Raw genomic sequence first — 19,511 nt, forward strand, 5'->3', positions numbered from 1 at the left:
GGAATAGCACAAAAGTGCCACGCATGTACTTGTTTCATGTGCAGGGGGTTCTATTGCATCAGCTTGTTAACCCATTTAATCTTATTTGTTCATATTTTACATTAACAAATATTTCAGTATTTAATTGACATAGCAACTAGCTATACCATGGCCTGGGAAAAGGCAACTACAGGGAAGGTTGTGGTCAGGGCCCGGGGAGGCCGGCATCTCAGGGGACCACGATGGCATTCAAACCACTGCTGAAGTGACTGCGACACCGAAGACTAGGAGCTGAGTAAACAGACAGAGCCGTACCAGGGGAAAAAAATAAAAAGCGTTTCAGCAAGTAGTGTAGATGAATTTTATAGGACTATTTCTGTCCTTTCCTAAGATAGCATGCTGGAAAAAAAATTATAAAGCTTGAAAATATTTGGAAATGTGGTTACTCGTTCCCTTGCCCTACCCTGGGACAGCAAAGCTTATCCTGTCCCAAATCACTGGTACGCTCAATGCGAGACTAACCAGTTTCCTCCACTTCTGCTGGGAGCTCATGTTCTCTCACATTTGTCTGAACTCCAGAGGCCTTATTTCTCCAGATTTTTGCTTTCTAAAATGTCTGGACAACACATTTGGTGGAGAAACAATTCAGGAGCCTTTAACTGTTACCAGTTATTTAAATATATTTTCAAGGAACCTGAGCTACACCAGCTAGAGTGGAAGTTCCCCACACAGCAAGCTACTCTGGGGTATTTCCTAAACAGTTTCCAGCTAAAGCAAAACACAGCAGGGAATCAGACATTATCATACTACCCATCTCCTCCTGCTCTCGTTACCAACTGCCTTTTCCCCACTTGATGATGATCTACCCCATTAATCCACCTTGATGAATCAAGAACATTTACAGACCAAGGCCTGGAGTAAAGAACTCACCACCACAGCAAAATCCAAATGCAAACCTCAGCTCCTGCTCTCCATCAGTACAATCTCCACACGAAGAGCCAATAAACCAGTCCAGCTACTCTCCTGCAAGGTAAAATGAAGATGTTGCTATTTTTTACACACTAGCAAGAAGGACAGAGCCATTCTACCTCTCTCTGAAGAGTGAAAATGGATGAACGTGACCTTCCTCAGAGGCAGCCTTGTAGAGGACACACACTTACCTGATCCAAGAAGCAATGCTTCACAAATAGGACACTTCTCCATCTGTCCCAAAGAATAAATCCCTGAAAGGAAAAATTTCCTCCTTCAGTTAAGGTCCTTGGTTAGAAAGAAAACTAGTTAATTGTCTTATTCACTTATCCTGAGGCACCACTTACCCAGGAAGTAAGAAACACTGTATTGCAAACAACCACCAAAAAGGCTTTCATATAAATGATAATTTTATTGTAAATAAAACGATACATTGGCCTGGCTTTGCACTGCAAGCCCCCGGTCGGTATATATACTGGTTCAAGGTCTTCTGCACAATCCAGGTTAAAGCAACTTCTCCCTGCTCTGCACAGTTTCTTTCAGACAGGTATTGACAGACAATAAAGTCCACTTCCTCATTTCTGAACTGCCCCATAGGCACATTTCCCTTTTCTAACTGAGAGATTCAGAGCTGCTCAGTGAGATTTGCACCTAAGCAAGGCTGGGGTTTAAAGATCTGAAGCCCAAACACTATTAAACCACAGAGGACACCAATTTTTTTCTGAAAATGAAAGACAGACTGAACACTCCCAGCTCCAAGGGAAGGTACCAAGGTGACAGCCACAGGACTGTACATATTCAAATATATGAAACCTTTCCATTCAGCAGCTATTAACTTAAACAGCAATTACTGTGCTCTCATTCAGCCTCCCTGTACAGCTCTAAGTATCTGATTTTTGCCTACCAGAGAAAATGTGTACAGCAAGGATGTATGTATTTATTAAGGTTTCACAAGTTATCCTGGCTCACTGGCACATGGAAATAACATGTGTCACCTGAGCAGGTACCAATTTCCCTCTTGGGCTATTTGTTTTTCTAACTAATGGCAATGGGAACTGTTTGGAGCACCTTCAAGTCCTTTGGAATACTACTCCAAAAATATGAAAATAGAAAATCCAAATTGCTGCAACCTACCGCCACTAGAATAGGCAAAGATCAGATTTACTGGAGAACAAGCAAATAACCTGGAATGCACAGAATCGTCACACCAAGACCAAAATGCCAAGAGTTTGTTTCCTAACAAGCTCAGGGACAGCCAAATCCCCCATTCCCCCAAGTTCTCTGATGGGAATATCAGATTTTTTCCTGCTGTTTCCAGCTTATAGGAACTCCCATAAGGTATTTTTCTTCAAACAGAATATTCTCAATTTCTGCAGCACCTTCCATCAAGGATCCCAATACTCAATATTCACTATATATCCCTCCCTGGAAGGAAGAGCAGAAAACACAACATGACATTTGGAATGGACACAATAGCTTATTGTTAGCCTGGCACTCCCTCCTCCACTCTCCCCTAAATGAGTTTATCCCCATTTTTTTCCAATTCTGCCAGGACAAAGAGGCCAGCTGTAATTCAATTTAGAAGTATAATTACATTAATGTCCACTTGAAACTTTTTTGCTGCCAGGGCCATGTTAAGAGACTGTAGTATAAGTATCGGCCCCAAACTTATTCACCGTAGCAGTGGACTTGGGAATCCAGATCTTCCTTTTCCATAATCAAGAGGGCTGTGAGGAAACAAAGAACACATTTTGGCTTGGCTCTACTCATTATAAACCATCAGCAAATTCTCTGCAAAACCAGCTGCTTTTTTTCCTTTTTAAATTCATAAAGGCGTCAAATTTATTTCCCATCCTCCCCCCTACCCCGTAACAGTCGAGTCGATATATATAAAAATCACCAAATATGATCTTTTACGATATAAATAAAAAAAAAAAAGTATGAGGCATCACTGTTTACATGATGTAAAAAGAGCTAAAAAAGAGCGATATAAACTACATTCATAAAAGTGCATCTCCAAACATACAAGTAATGCTTTGGCTTGTTCCTGTGCCGAACGGGTGGCATTGGGTCAGGTACTGGAATATAAGAAGTCCAAGCTGGCACCCCATGTTCTCTGTCACTGTACAATTGCTATTTACTTTCATTAATACAGACTGGAATACAAGTGTATACACAGAGTAGGCACATTTCAGCATAGGTGGTGGGAAGGACCAGAAGCTCTGGCGGGGAGAGGACTGAGCCCATCAGTCCGTGATGCTCTTTGCTCTGCTCTGGAACAGCCTTCCATGATGTATATGAGGTAAAAGCCACAACAGATCCTGAGGATTTAGTTGCTTTGAAACATTAAAAGTTACACCGTTTCCTCATGCCCTATTCTCTCCCAAAACACAACGTGTGGGATAGCAAAGAAAGACCACGGAAGGAGGTCTCAATTTGGTGAGGACAGGCCAAGGGTAGAGAGAAACCTCTGCAGACAGGATCACTGCACTCTTGATTGCTGCTGTACATCTGCAAGGTAAAGTGTGATGAATAAAAGATTCCAATCTTTGGTATATTTAGGTGCTAGTTGCAAGGCCTGAAGAGTGCTACTGGGCCCCACAGGAGTGCTGACCATCCTACTTCTGTCATCAAGACTACAGGAATGATTTCACATTCCTCTGCAGCATACACAGCCATTTACACCATGGAAAAGTGGTGTAAAATGCTCCCTAAAACAGAGTAGAAGTGTCATGTCCTTGCTTCCCTTCGGTGCAAGCAACAGTGAAGCACAGGCCAAAAACCAGGCCACGTGTCTTAACAATTTGGAGTCAAGTTTCAGGTTTGGAAAAGATCAATAGAAGTGCTCTCACTAGAATTAAATAAATTATGGAACAAGGGCTTTCATAAGAGATAACCCCCCTAAGTGCCTGCAACCTAAACAGTGCATCCTTGTAGTAGTGCAGGAGAGCCTAAAAGTGAAACCAACACTAGCTTGCTTTCACGATTACACATTGCTCTGAGCTTGGCACAGAAAAAACACTTCAGATTGTTAAACCCTTTCAGGGCTTTTGGGTGTCTGGGGTTTCTTTAGGGCTCTTTTTTCTTCTTTTAATTCAACACAGTATTTATCATGTGTTCAAGGAGCTTGGTTTCATTAAAACTTGCCTTATCCTATTAGCGTCACTTAAAAACGGTTAATTTTACTGTATTACGAAAGCAATTTTCAAGTTTTTATGGGGAAGAAGAGTGGAGGTATGTGGAGCCTTAATATGGTTTCCAACACAAGAGCAGAACACCCTTAGCACTGCTCTAAAAAGCGGTATTTTAACTAATTATACATTTGCAGTTTCATTTCACACAGATAAGTTTTACTCCATGAATCCCCAGCACTTAAAAACCGCTGCTCTTTTACGAGTGAAGTAAGGGCTATTAGTGCCCAAATCAACATACAGTATTTGAGGCTGGTAAGCCATCAGGAACTCAGCTCTCAGAGATGTGGTACCTTTCAAATGCAAAATCCCTTGGATACATTTTGCTGGTACCTACATGGGGATCTCCAGTTAATTTTAAAAATGTGCTAGCATTACCAATGTTCTCTCTGGTTCACTGTTTGACTTAACTAGTACAAAAGCTTATTTGAATAGGGCCATAACATTTTATGGAAATCTTAAATGAATACGTGCACACCTGTAAAACAAAACACACACTGAAGGGTTGAGCTTGATTCTACCTCACTGTGCACAACTAGTGTCCAGCAAATTCTCCCCATGAAAAACTCAATTTTCCATTAGGCCAGGTCCTCAGAGAAACACACAAGCTTTTCCTGAAGTAAACTCCTGGGCAGCAAATGAACTATCTTTGGTTTAAGGGATAGTAAGAGGTTACCAGCCAAAAAGACAGGTGCAACAGAAAGCTGTTCCGCAGAACTCCCTTCCAGATGGGTTTTCATTTAGACTCAGCAGTCCCAGGGAGATGAAGCAGGAGCACAGATTTGCTGGCTATGAGGACATAAACTAACCAACACTGTCTTAGTGCTAGGACAGATCAAGCCTTGGAAATCAAGCTCTGGATTTTCTAACATCAGTGGGAGAGCCCTAATCTTCGGCCCTGGAGTGATTGCATTCTGCTGAAACTTTTGATTATCCTGACATTTAGCTAGAAAGACTTCCCTCACCCCCACCCCAAAATCCATGGTTTCATTATAAAATAACACTATTCACATACTTTTGAATCAATATTTTCTGAACACCTTCAGATGCTGAATACTTAACAAGAAAAATATATAATTATATAGCGAGCGCATGCTCAATGACACATGGCTTTTTGCTGGATTCTTGTAATATAGATGCCTCTAAAGCCCTAGCAGTCTGGAAAAGTGACCCACACATAGAGAGCTGGTCTGGATGGCTGTTGCACATTTCTGTTCTGAAGAGTGTAGCTCTTCCAGTTCCCACTTTGGTTCAGATTTCTTCTATGTTCAGCCAGTGAGACACTTCTTACATTCCCATTCTTGGGCCTGCAGAAAGCATGCAGCCAGCTGCAATTTCACATCAAGGTAACTAGGGCAAAAATGCAGCTCTGTTTGGACAGCTGTCGGTAGAATAAACTTTAGTCCAGCAAACAAAGGTATCAGGCACAATAGCAGACCCTAGGTTCCTTGGCAATTTCCCCAAAGGACTAGGACAGCTGAGTTGGCATTTTGAAGATGCAGCACCACAACGGGCAGTTGCAACTGGACCAGACGGGGCACTGAAAGCCCAGCAGGAGCTGCTAGCAAGGGAGGTAATTCAGTACGGGAGCTGTGCAAACTGATGTCTGAGCAGCTCTTCAGCAGAGGGTCTGTGTCTGGCTTCCACAAAGATCTGCTTTAGAAAGTCCCGGCAATGTTCTGATATGTGGGAGGGGAGCTGGGGGTTTGTTGGTTGGGTGGCGATTTTGAAAATGGCTGCCATGGCTTCGTACTCTGCCCAGGGTGGTTTCTCTGTCAGCATTTCCACAACAGTACAACCGAGGCTCCTGGAAGAGCAGACAGGAAAATAAAAAAAAAAAAAGAAAAAAAAAAAGTGAGAATTGACTCACACAATAATGCACAGTGTTCAGAGAAAACTTCCAAGCAGTCAACATCAAGGTACAGCTCTGCTCTGAAAACAGCTATAAAATGGCTTTGTGCTCAGCAAACCCCATGCGTGCACAGATCCTGAGCCAGACCTGCCAGCGTCGCTGCTGTTACTACTGTCGGGCTAGCAGTGAAGTGCTGAGACAGGGAGGCTGGTTGCCACTGTGGTTCTCACTGCACCGAGAACTGTGAAGTGCCATCTGTCCAGCTCTCCTTCGCTCAAACTCTGCTCTCAGTAAACATTTGCGTTAACACCCGGAACAAGAGGTGCACACGAGATGTCCCTGAAGGCACCGTTCAACCTCAGTGGTATTTCGGGTGCTGCTGCTACTGTTAGTATCTCAAAGGCACTTGCTGAGTTGCAAGGTAGAAAACATACTTTTTAATCAAGGTCTGGTGAGTCAAGAGCTGGTTGACCCCACAAAGCCATTTCAGCAAAATCCCTTTTCAGTGCACAGCCTCAGAATGCCCATGTGAGGAAAAAAAAGCCCTAACAGCTCCACTTCACAAGAAACCAACCATCGTAGGCAGTCAAAAAATAATTAAATTCTTAACAGCTCCAAACTGAGGAGACAGTAAATTAAAACGCCAGTAGGGCAGATGCATCATTACGTTAAGGCAAAACTCCTAGTAAAGTTAATGGGGCTCTGCAGCTACTTCAAGGCAAGAATGTGATTATGGGGAGGGACATGGCTGAGCCACCTTTCTGAAGCAAACGTGACACCAATACTTTCACAGGGAAGATGGGTTTCTGTGGTACTGCAGTGATTGGTTTTTGTTCAAAAAGGATTAATTGCTTCCTCCGGGCCATAGATTAAGCAAAAGCAGTTAGTGAACTTCTAATATACAGTCCTGTGTTTTGATCACATCGTTCCATTAAAAAGGCAAAACTGCCTCGTCTACCTTTAAACTAAACCCTCTTTTGAAGTGAAGAGCAAAGAAAAGAGATTTTCAGAGGCAGACTTGCATCAATTGCCAAGACAAGGAAGGAAAGGAATTAAATCCAGTGAATATGCAAGAAATGACTTCTTGACAAGGTTTAAAATCCAACGTGAAAATTTTACACTGGTTTCCAGCCATTTAAGACTTACTAGAAGAGAGTACAGAAAATGCAAACCATGTGTGCTGAAGTGCTGGGGGTTTGCTCAAGAGCAAGCAGGGATATATTATTGTTTAGACTGATTTATACCGTTTAAGCAGATCCGGTTTCTTTAAGATATTCAGCAAACAGCAGGAATGTTTTTCATGTCAAGTCACTCCAGCAATAACAAATAGCTCACATATTCTGCTATTTAGGAAAAAGAAAATTGGAGAGGGGCCCGCAGCAGTGGCGGAAAGCCAGGTGGCTAGATTTGTTACGTCTTTTGAGCCTCTCGGCCATACGCATCCACCCTGGGACTAACGCTGCACTGGAAAATTCTGACCCCCCTAAATAATGATCGGGATTGTAGGAACTGGAGCCCAGCCAACAGCAGCGTCTCTTTGATGGAAATGGACCGATGTCAGCACCAAGAGGAAATCCACAACTGCATCAACCCAGGGGGAAGGGCACGTGCTCCATCCTCTCCCCAAGCATCCCAACTGGGAGAGTCTGCAGAACTTAACTCTTTGCATATGAGACACATTTTAGCTATGTTTCCACTCACTGCTTGTACAGGAAATAGCATAGGCTTTGCTTTACTGTGGAGACACAAACATACCTTTTGTCGCTGTCACTGAGTTTAGTTTTATAATCTCACCTTTTTAAGGCCTCCAAAACAAACATTTTGACACAGGACCATTTTGCTCTTTCCTTTCGATAGAGGCTGTTTTTTGGCTATGCCAATAATAGCATGGCTACAGTTTCCATTCATGCATACTTCAGATCACCTCTGATTTGACCTGTATCTTTTGTGTTATTCCAGGTTTGGACATCTTTCCTTTAAAGCTCAAATTCTATTCCTTCCATTTCCAGTGTGTTATAAGCATACCTCTCATTTTATAACCAAACAAATGGACTCTCCCTAAACAACCTTCAGCCTCTCTTATGAGGGACAGAAGAAGGATGGAAACCTCACACCACTCAGAAAACAGAAAAAACAGCTATCAGTTCGAGGGAGGAACGAGTGGAAATTGTTCCCGAAAAACTAAACAAGCGGTTGTGTGTTGACATTGTAAAGCACAGCCTGCAGCAGGTCATGTCTTGAGTTCAAATCAACTGCTTCAGTTCGCCTTAAACTTTTGATCCAGACAAAAATCTGAATTTTGATATACGGACAACCATGTATGTGTCTTATCTTGCTCCAGCAAAGCTGTAAATTGATCTATGGACAGAAAGTTAAAGCCTCACCATACGTCTGCTTTTCTCCCATAGCCTTCTCCGCTGATCACCTCCGGGCTCATCCAATATGGCGTGCCAGTGACAGAGCGGATGCCTGTTCCAGACATACAGATTGTCTGCAGCCGTTTGCTGGCCCCAAAGTCCCCAAGCTTCACATTCCCAGCAGAGTCACGGAGAATATTGGCTCCTGGACAAAAAACAAAGAATGGAGACAGCTGTTTTCATGCAATCCAGCTGTTGGATCCGCAGCCTACAGAGCTGATATCCAACCCAGAAATACCCATGCTCATGGTATGGCTTTCTCCCCATTAAGCCTCAGGTGACCTGTTCAACATCATTTCTATAATTCAGGCTGTAGACAAGCCAATTGCTAATGGCTGCAAATGGGAAAAACTTCAGGGGAAAAACACAAGGAAGTGAAGGGGGAAGGGAAATGAGAGCTGAGTCAGCACTGTCATTGTTACACTGCCTGTAAACAGCTCAGCCTATGCAGGGCCCCCAGGCCAATGGCTTAGATAGTACATAGCTGTGTAGAAAAGGATTTTATTGGGATGCTGCTTTGGTGAGTATAACCATTGCTTTCTGGTCAGCTGGGTAACAGATGTAGCTAATTAAACCACTTTGAACTCCTACAGTAAACAAGTCAATCTCCACTTTACTTGGTCAGAGGTCCCTGCACATGAAGCACCAGGGAAAAAAGCAAACTTAAGAGCTTAGCTTGTATGTGGACACAAATGAAGGCTTAGACACCAAACCCAATTCTTCCTTCAAAGCTGCAACGAGATCAAAAACCCTGTGTTGCCATTATCTGTACATGCCTATGTAAAATCCTTCCACACTCAGATAAAAAGCACTTGTGCTGGGAGAGAGGTTTATCACTTATCACTTCACTTCCCCACTGGAAGAGCTGAATTCAAAATAACAAGTCTGCCCATCCAGCACCCTGGAGGCAAGTTAACAGTTTGCCTTAGATAGGTGCCAACTAATGAATAACCTACCAGGTAGGAAATAATTTGGTAAAGAGCACCACATGAGCAGTATACAAGGTATTATTCAAGAATCAGCAGCTCATTTCCCTTTGCCAGCCTAGAGGGGATGCAATGAAGATTTATAGGCAGGAACAAGAAGGTATTTTTCCTGCAGCAAGCAAGCCTCCTGGTCCCTCTAGAGCACAGAAAAATTTGTGTGGTGTCTGCCACATCTGTTGACATTAACTCTTAGGGAGACTGGCTGGCTCCATGGGGTTATATTGGGAAACACTAATCACAGAGGCTCTACATGGAAGCCTGGAGGTTTCTTATGAAGAGGAGGCAGGACAGCCACAAGAGCCTGAGGTAAGCAGGATTGTCAAGGGCAGGCGTGGAGCTCTTATGAGAATCAGTGTGCCTACCACCTGAGAAATGGTACTTTGGCCAAGCAGAGAGGAAATCAGAAGGAAATCCACAGGGAAATGCCCATGCCTTAAGGGTGTGGTGAAAGCCAGGTGGCAACTCAGCCCCATTTTGCTGGGGCATGAGAGAAAGATGAGGAGTTACAGAGAAGTGTTTCTAAGAATGACAGACTTTCAGTCTTCCTTACTATAACCAACTGCCAGGCTCTGAGGTCCTGTAGAGAGAACAGCCCAACTTCCCGTACCCAGCCCAGAACACGACCTTCCCTAAGCCCTGCACATGGATATAAGACCAAAAAGTCTTAAGAACTGAGCAAAGCGATGTTCAAAAGCCACGGCCAGGATACTGAAATCTTAACACTTGGTTTCTTTTTTCAGAGTTCCTTTAGCACATGGTATATATAAAAATCACCAGCTGATCTCACCCTTTATGTCCCTGTGCACAATCATGTTGCTGTGAAGGTACGAGACTCCCTCGAGAATCTGGCGAGTGTATTTCCGGGTTACATTTTCCGTGAGAGCACCATACGCCTTCAGCTGGTCTTTCACTGACCCCTGCACCAAGAGCAAACAGAAGAGATTGGCAAAGAATGATAAACCACAAATCTTGCAGCCTTCATTCAATTCCCACGAGCTGTGACTCTTGTTATACACCCAACTGTCACGGTAATGAATTCTGGCCTCTTCTACAGCCTTTTTGTGAGGCTCTTGGAGCATCTTGCCCTAAGAAGCCCCTTTTAAGAAAAGCAAGGGCATGCTTTATGGCAAAAATAGCTTAAGGAGGTTCTGGCTGCTTCCTCCATCCCTGAGCTGTGCTGGTACCACTGTTTGTGAAGACAAGTAATAAAATAGTTCAGCAGACTGATCTGGGTCAAAAGGCTCCCTTTTCGCTGGGTCAGTTTTTGCCTAATTTGCTGTGCTATATGACTCTGCTAACTCAGCCTGATTTACAGGTTGGCCCGAGTCCTGGTAGAACAAATTCAGACTGAAGAAAAGAACTGGCTTTAGTGACTAATGTGTTTCAAGTACAAGACACTTAAGAAAAAAAAAACCAAAACCTGAAGAGGTGATTTTGGGCATAAATAAAAGGAATGTTGGTGGCATTATATATGATCCTATGATTATAACCCAGTATGAGAAAGGGACATAGCTAAGAGGGTATAAGGTAGATTACATAGTTAGGGTAATCACAGCAACTAATAAATCAACTAACAAAACAACCCCTCTCACTTTATGATCAGTGACCATGCTGCTTGTGTGGGCTCTTACCCCTGGCATGTACTCCATGAAGATGGTTAAGGTCTTCTCTGCTCGATCCCGTAAGCAGCCATAATACTGAACGATACGTTCATGCTGGAGATTCTTCAGCAGCTGAATTTCACACTCCAGGGCACTTACCTCCTATGATATTGAAGGAGAAAGTAAGGATCCAGCCCCAAGAAATATTCCATCCTAATAAATCTGTCCATGTCACTGGTAGGATGAGACCACTACTACACTGAGGGAGTCTAATCCATGGCACTGGTTCACCTACTTCTTGGAAAGGCAAACATGACCAACGCTTCACACTAATCCTTACTGTATAATAAGCAGGTTTGTATAGGTGCAGAAGCTTTCATAGTTAGAACCACAGGCAGCATCATATATGGACTCAGTACCACAAAAACTTTATTTCTTGTCTTGATTCTGTCAGCTGAATGGCTTTAGGGAAGTTGGTTGAAAGCACTCCTCACTCACAACACATATAACCTTAGTTCTCACCACTAAGCTGAGGGCAGTGAGTGTTAATTTCAATTATGAAAAAGTTCTGAATACAGTTACTGAATTTCTAGGGATCCTTCTGTAGGAACCTCAACCCCTTAGAGAGCAAGACTACAGGTACTAAGAGTTCCTAAACTACTTCTGTCACCCAGTCCTGTTCTGACTCACACTGATGATTTTACTTGAATCAACCTTAGAAACGGCTTCCTTGCTTATTTAATTCAAAGAATCTGCAGCTATGCACATGAAACCGATTCTCTACTTTATTCTTGCCACAGACAACAGGGTATCATAGCGCAAATGCAAAAAGGCTATCCAACAATTTCAGCCTGAATCAGAGATGTTTGTTGTCCAGGAAGAGTATCAGGTTCTTGCTGAATCCAGGGAATGAACAGGATGAACTTCAAAGGTACTGAAGCACAAGGATTTATGGAAAAAGGAATGATGGTTTCCCCCAGATTAGTCCCACTTAACTCTCTGCCTCCACTGGAAGGTGCCAGGTTCAACTTCCTTCATGTTGGGAGAGGATGCAGCTCTTCAAGAGCAAGGACCTGGCTACCACAGAAATGCATGGAACCAGACGAAGTTGCTTAATCAGGTTAACTGATAGTTTAAGGTTTGGAGTTTCAGTGCCTTCAAAATGCATTCCAGCCTGTTCTTCCTTGGCTCAGACTTACTGTCTGATTTACAACAGAGACATGGTATAACTCAGAACATCCCAAGTTAGGACTTCTCTTGGCACCAACATCCCATATAAAATCAGAATAATTAAATCTTCACAGATCAGTTATTCCACCTCAAAGTGAATTTGTTCAATATTGGGAAACTGGTACATTGTTAAAACACTAGCAAAGAACCTAACAGCCATTCCAGCTGCGTCCACTGTGCAGGGAATCGTGTGCTAACCTGTCATTTCAAGGTGCCCCTTCCCATCTCCACTATTTCTAATGTGTTGTCACGTCACTGTTCTTGATTGATTTACACACCGCAGTCAATTTGTTTTAAGGATAGGGAGAATTCAGAAGCAGAAACCAGTAATTAATACACTTGATATAGGACCTACCATGTAATGCCAGAAAGTGGGTTTTCCAAGTGCATGCAACTTTTTTTGTTTATAAAAGAAAAAAAAGTTCTACTCTTTCTGGTTTAGTTTCATTCACATCCATGTCTAACCAGGAACACAGGGCAGTCTAGTATTCCTCAAGTAACCTGGCAACAAACCAAAAAGCTGAGAAGGGAGAGGAGCCAAAAATGAAGCCAGAAAATGGATTTTAGTTTCAGACTGAAGTTAGTAATACAGAAAAGTGATTTTTAAATGATTCTTACTCCTCTCCATATGACTTGAAACCCTAGCACAAATTAAAGAAGGTACTAGCTTTCAAGGACAGATACAGGCACTTTACAGGATCTCAAAGTCTGCATAATGCTTTTTAGAAGTTGTGATGAGAATTACCTTGCTTGTTTCAGGACTCTCTGGGTCAAACTGGACTTGCTTAGCTGCAAGCTCTCTGCCCGTGTCCACATCATAGCACAAATACACACGACCAAAGGCACCCTGGCCCAGCAGTTTTCCTCGTCGCCAGTTTATTGGAGCACTCGGAGCTAAAAATGAACAGGAACAATTGCTCTTTTCATTATACTGTTTAAAGACAATGGTGATCTTTTCAAAGATCTGTCCCCACCATGCTGGGATTGAAACAGATATTTTGCAGTTGAAGAAACAGATACGAGGCACTCTCCCAGTATAAGGGAGTTAGTGGCAGAACTCTGAACAGAATCCAACCATTCAGACTCTCAGGACCTGCTGACTAGTGCCCCATTAAAGTGAAACATTTTGCAAAGATATATTATAGACAAGTTATTCAGTGAGGTTAATGAAATTTCATTCCACCAGCAGAGTGGATTCTACGGCATCTTCCAAGCCTTGATCTGTCGTTACCACATGCATCAGATGAAGAAAAGCTGGATCAGCCAGGCTAAATCAATCCTGCCCAGCTAGGAATGATTGTTAAGCTTCTGGGACAACCTGAAGGACATTAATTCAGAGTTTTTTGCCAACCATTGGTTAGTTTTGGGTTCCTTCTCCTGAGGGAAGGATTACACTACAAGGCTATCTCTACAGCAGAAAAATCAGAAGTCATAATTCCCTACTAGAAACTGGTAAGGTAGGGGCCATAACATAAGCACAGCGCAGGTATCTCCTTTACCTGCTGAACAACCAGACTCTAATAAAAATATACATGAGAACCAGCTCAAGCAGCCACCTCCAATACCCCAGTAGGAGGTTATGTCAGCAGGGAATTATGAGTTCTCATTGTTCTACTGCGCTGGCGAGCGCATTGCACAAGCAGCAGTCTCCTGACCCTGAGATTAACACCTGAGCCCAGTTTTCCAGACTGAATACCAAAACATATTACTCAAAGACCAGTGCTTTAGCTCTAACTTTGAACACGATACTACCAGACTCATGCAGTGCAATGCATCCAATTATGTTGTATTTAACAAGAAACTCTAAAAACAAAGACAGGAACCAACCATCTGGATAGTGTGAAAATACAGAAGAGCTGAGATATCAGCTTTGCCATGTCTAATTTAATCAGATTTACTGCCAAGTTGGTGTTTTAGTGTGTTGCTTACTCTGCTGCATTAATGTCTTCATTTTGATCCTTAAATTACTCTATGGGATATCTGAAGTTCATCAGTAATGATTTATGTTTCATTTCTTTTTTTATAATATAAAGTTCCCTAAAAACCAAAGCTGGAATGCTATTAATAGAGAAGTAAATCTTTCTACTAAGAAGCAAGGGAAATAAATACAACCCTTAACTAGTAAAATAACTGTAATCCACAAGCCTGACTACAAATGTTAATGCACCAGGAAAATAAACAAGCTTGTCTGACCGTTTTAAGAACCCTGTAGATCATCTAGATCCAATCAACTTACAAGGTTTTTTTTCTACTTAGCTGAATTTCTAATGCTTTCTAAAGGAGAGGCCAGCTCCCAGTGCAAGACTACATATTCTTAGAAGAAAAAGAGGACCTGTCTTTAGATGAGACAGACTGGTCTCAAACACAGCCATGTAATTATGTGGTTTTGAATGGCAATATATTGGGTCTGGAGTGCATCTCTAAAAGCCTTTCCTGCCCATAACCCCAGGCCTTTCCTCAGTTATCACCAGGGTGACTGCTTACATTTGGTGGGAATGTTCCTCTCCTGCACACCAAGGGCATTTTCGCTGTCGGCACTCCGCAGGCGCCCCCGGGGGTCCAGGTACTGCAATGCCAGGCCCAGGTTTTCTCCGTTGGTGCTTAAGGAACGACTTGAAGGGACCAAAGTGAAAAGATTCCCCTGATGACGCCGTATCCGGGGAAATGTCCTCCGGCCTGCAGAAAAAAAAATAAAAATGTAAGTAACATGTTGACAAGTGGAAGGTAATGGCTGGAGGTTGAGCAACAAAGAGAAGCTAGAGAAAAAATGTGTTCGGATCTGTTCTCATGGAGTAGAATCTACTGTCAAGCAGACAAGATGCAAAAATATAACAGTTCAGGGCTGATGCTGCTTGAGTTCAGCACAGCTTTGGATCACTCTCGAAGTAGAAGGGAGAGAACACTTTGTAATGCCCTCAGGGCAGTAGTGCAAGGTCTAAGCTTGCCTTCCAAAGCAGAAATCTGATTTACAGGTTACCACACAAGCTCCAAAGTTGTTAACAACTACACAGATAGAATGATTTTCTAGATAATGTGCCTGGACTTGTGAATAAAATCCATAAAACAAAGATTACGACCTCTTATGAAACTTTGAGAAATTAATTTGCACAAAGCCATCTGATGAGCAGAGATGTGATTCTTTATGTCACTGGTATATTTAAGAGACCCAGAAGCAAGTTTGCATTGTGAATTAGCAAAGCATAATGAATCCCTGAGGTAGGAACCCACTATATATGGCCAAGGCTAATAACTGCATCCACTGCTCAACCCCAGCCATCACTGATCAGCCTGGATATCCCCCAAAAAGGGAAAAATAAACAAAGAATTCCAAACAGCCATCATGGGTTGCTATGAAAATGTGGCATTGTGCATGACAGGATTAACTCCAGCACTAACTGCAAGGACCAGGGCACTTCCAGACTCTTCAACTAGGAGTTACACTCACCCTGGAGGTTGTCATTGCCTCACCTTCTTTTTCAAGCCTGGAATCAAAGGTCTGACCAACTCACCATCGTTGTAGTCTTTGTGCTGCATGGAGACATTGTAGCGCCGAGGGTAGGTCCCACCTTTCCCCGCTTTGTCGTAGATTTGATTCTCACGGTCTGGAATGAGATGCAAAGAGAGAAGTGAGGCTTCTTCATAAAGTGTATGTTCTAATGACAGAATTTTCCTCTAATAGCAGGTTTTTTAGGAAGACGTAATAACTGATTTCATAGCTTTTCAACCAACACATCCCCAGTTTTTGTATTTATACAATCCCAGCAAGCATGGAGGGTAGTCAGCAAACAGCAGAAAATGTCTGGATCAAATAATCTTTATACCGGACACTGACATACCTGAGAACTCCTGTCTATTATCAGGAAAGCTTTGTGCCCTTGACATCCGTGACTTCCGAAAAGAAGGACTATTAAAGAAAGAAGGCAAGAATAAGTTCTGCTATCTACTAGAGTGAAACCTAGAAGGACTTTAAATAGAAGGTAATATATCTGCACACTGGTAACAGTGATTCTCAAATCCATGTCCCTGCAATAATTTCATGCTATGTCTGCAAAGCTACAGTCAGGCTAAGCCCCAGTAACCACACCAACTCCCAGTGGACAGTCAGCTTTTCTGTTCAGTTTATGCCATTTATTCAGCGGTTCTCCAGTCTGTGGGATAAGACCCAGTGCTTCCTTCAGACACACAAAGTGGAAGGTTAAAACCAAGACTAAGAGCAGAACAGGGTTCTGCTTGCAGCACACTGCTCACAGGGCAGTAGAGAACAGGGGCTACTGCCCCAGTGATTTAGCATGAAGGGTAAGAGTTCCTCTTATGAAAACTTCTGTGCACTTTCCTCTCTACCAGCAGCAGATGAGCCTAAACACAAACATTGCTTACAGCCATCATGTTTCTCCTCTGCCTTGTCTGGCAGGTCTTTAACATCTCTTAAAAGACTACAGTAACTCCATCTGTGCCAAAATCATGTTATTAGCATATTTTTTTTTTGTTAACCAGTGTAAATGGAGTAAACCTGACAAAGCTTTCAGACTCCCAAACAAGACTCCTTTCCTACTACCCAAAAAACAGCTTCCCCAGATGATGCTCACTCCTACAAGGAATAACCAGAAAGGCTTTTTTTTTGTTTTACCCCCTTGCTCCACTTAGGGCAGGGAGAGGGGAGAGAAGGACAGGTAACAAATTAGCAGGAATCAGCTTGGAGGAATGTTAAGAACATGGCAAAGCCCAATATTACAGGTGCTGGGAAGCCACATTTGTTCAAGTTAAGGGGACCTATGGCTGCCCAGCAACACCTCCAGCAACACCTACAGCCAAGGGAAGAAAAAGATCTAGAGCATCTAGATTAGAACAAAATCCTCATCAAAGGAAGAGCCCCCCTATTCACCTTTGGAATGAATATTATATCTCGCAGGACACAGGAATCTAGTGTAAAGATATACTTCTTTAACCTTAGAATAGTTTCTTGGGTTTTTTTATATGAACAAGTAGAGCCTTGTCTAAAAGAGATTTAAATACCCTGCAGCCAGATGTTCTCAGAGTCTAGGCTCCACACAGACTGCATGCTTTAGAACTTTGTATTTATAACATACAGGTACTGAAGCACCAGTTTGTTGGTGTATGGTTTTGCCAAAAAATAAAACAGCCTTAAGACACAGTTAATTCTCTCTAAGAAATATATTGCGATATAGGTAGGATATGACTTCCTATTACTCTCCAAGAAAATTTATGAGATGGAAAACAGACTTTAACTTATGTACAACTGGCATTTCAATTTGAGCACATAAGTTCATACCAGCCTGTACATTTGTACCTGTCTGCTGACCTGTCCAAGGACTGACAGCTCCCTGACACCGAGTTTTCAGCACTGCTTAAAGGGTCCAGCATCTGCAACACAGAGAAAAATCACAAGGCAACATCAGTTCAGTCTAATGCCTAAAAGACGCTGTGCAAGAGGATCAGTGCTGCTTGCCTGGAGGACATCCAGACGAAGAGGGGAGTCTAGAGCTATTTAGAATGCATATTTTTCCTTTATCTCCCACAGAAATTGCTAAGGACACATCAATTTTGAGACACTGCTTTAGGTGTTGGAGGACTGTGCTGTGAAAAATGAAAGCTTAAGTCAGCCTTGTGCTGCGTTTTGATCCCAACTGACTTCAGGAACAGAGTCTCTGCTGATGCTACTGCATCACTGCCTCCACCTGCAAGTTGCCCTTTGGCCTTACTTCCTACTTTTTTGAATGGAGAGCACAGTTTCAAATGCAAGAGGGTCACACAAACCTGGTAATAGGAAACCTGAGCATACTTGTGTAATGTGCACCAAAACTGCTCATTCAGAGGTGGGGAGACCATGCCCAAAACACATGGCAACTGCTTCCGGCAGTCCTACAAAGGCTTTGAACTTGCACATCTACAAACAAGTCTGAAGTGTACTTTAAATTAACAAAGCAGTACTAGTAGGTGCTAAAGAAACGACAGCTAGTGAATATTATGGAGTGAAAAAGAGGGCCCAGAGAGCAGCAGTGAGTTCCTTCACAGCTGGACTTACTTTTTTTTCACCCTAATGCTCATACTTACACACTGTTCATTGGTTTCTGGGATGAATTCGCCTTCACTATTTATGCTGGTGTAGGAACCCTGCCGAGCAATGCGCTGTTGCCTCTCTGGAACGTACCCAGGAGGTGGTGAACTTCGGCCTGTGTTCTGGGAACCTGGGCCAGAAAGAAGGTCATTTTTGATATTTATGCTTACTGAAATGAGACTGCACATCCATGTACACAAAATCCAAATATTCACCTCTAATGCTAGACCTCTATGATCACAGCAGTTCTGGAGTGAACCTTACAGTCTGGACAGAAACAGAATCAGTAGGTGCCATGTCAAAAAGCAAATCATTCAACAAGCACCTGTATTGTCATTTTAGACAGTACAAGATTATTGGTGCTGCTCAGAGCAGTCACCTATTTCTAACCTCTTCTGCTCAACCTTCTGAGCATGATTTCAGTATCTTAAGGAAAGCAGAGGACTCCAGGAATCCCTGGCTTTGGGGTGAACTTCACTGCTAATTTCCACTAAACAGAACACTTGCCAGGGCAACCAACCTCCTGTCTTGATGAGAAGTTTGCCAACCAGTATCATTTACTTGAGTGACAGCACTATTCCTGCTAATCATCATCAGCTGAGCTAATTATACTGACACTGAGCAAATTCAGTATCACTTGGGAGCACTGTTACCTTTGCAAATAACCCCAAAATTTCTGTTTACTGTGTGAAAAATGAAACTGTACGACTGGTTTGGGCAAAAACACATGGAGAACAATTCTGCAATCTCTGTTAATTACATAATAAGCTAGATGGATAGAGAGTATGTCTAGCGGCCAAAGGATGAGAAAATCATTTTTCTCATCTGTTAATGGTATGACCTAAAGAGTTTCTGTTGTGCTACCTACTGAGAGAAACTTCACCCCTAGAATTTGTTTCCTTGCAGATCTCAAAGATGATACTGTAGAAACAGGAAGATATAAAATCCTTTTTTTTTGCAGTGACCTATCCACCTGCAACTCCCACCAAGTCACACTGTGAGCTCCAAGAAATGCCGTGGTCCAGCCAATCTACTCAAGGTCACCCATGAAGTCAGAGGCAGCAGTTTAAGATCAGCTCTCAAGCTGTGCTCTTTACAATGCTGTCTTTAATTAACTGTGTGTACTCAGGTGCTATGAAAGATGGGTAAAGATCAGCAAATACTCTCCCAAGGAAAATATTTTTTACAGAAGTTATTGTAATAAAGAATG

General features: G+C 42.6%; 1 protein-coding gene across 3 annotated transcripts in view; it reads right to left on the minus strand.

Annotated features, from left to right (window-relative positions):
• Positions 1-1,346: 1,346 nt before the first annotated feature.
• MAP3K3 (mitogen-activated protein kinase kinase kinase 3) overlaps positions 1,347-19,511 on the minus strand; it is a 42,531-nt gene continuing 24,366 nt past the window's right edge. For 2 of the 3 annotated variants that reach the window (XM_074926577.1, XM_074926575.1), the window contains exons 8-17: positions 18,298-18,431; positions 17,534-17,607; positions 16,062-16,129; positions 15,735-15,827; positions 14,710-14,901; positions 12,971-13,119; positions 11,026-11,157; positions 10,182-10,311; positions 8,376-8,553; positions 1,347-5,946 (exon numbers count right to left, since the gene is read on the minus strand). In XM_074926577.1, the coding sequence (XP_074782678.1) occupies positions 5,718-5,946; positions 8,376-8,553; positions 10,182-10,311; positions 11,026-11,157; positions 12,971-13,119; positions 14,710-14,901; positions 15,735-15,827; positions 16,062-16,129; positions 17,534-17,607; positions 18,298-18,431 (1,379 nt within the window). In that variant the 3' untranslated portion in view covers positions 1,347-5,717. The remainder of the gene's footprint in view (positions 5,947-8,375; positions 8,554-10,181; positions 10,312-11,025; positions 11,158-12,970; positions 13,120-14,709; positions 14,902-15,734; positions 15,828-16,061; positions 16,130-17,533; positions 17,608-18,297; positions 18,432-19,511) is intronic. The other variant, XM_074926576.1, reaches the window with a different exon arrangement.

This window comes from Athene noctua, chromosome 25 (genome assembly GCF_965140245.1).
Source record: "Athene noctua chromosome 25, bAthNoc1.hap1.1, whole genome shotgun sequence".
In the NCBI taxonomy this organism is placed as follows: Eukaryota; Metazoa; Chordata; class Aves; order Strigiformes; family Strigidae; genus Athene; species Athene noctua.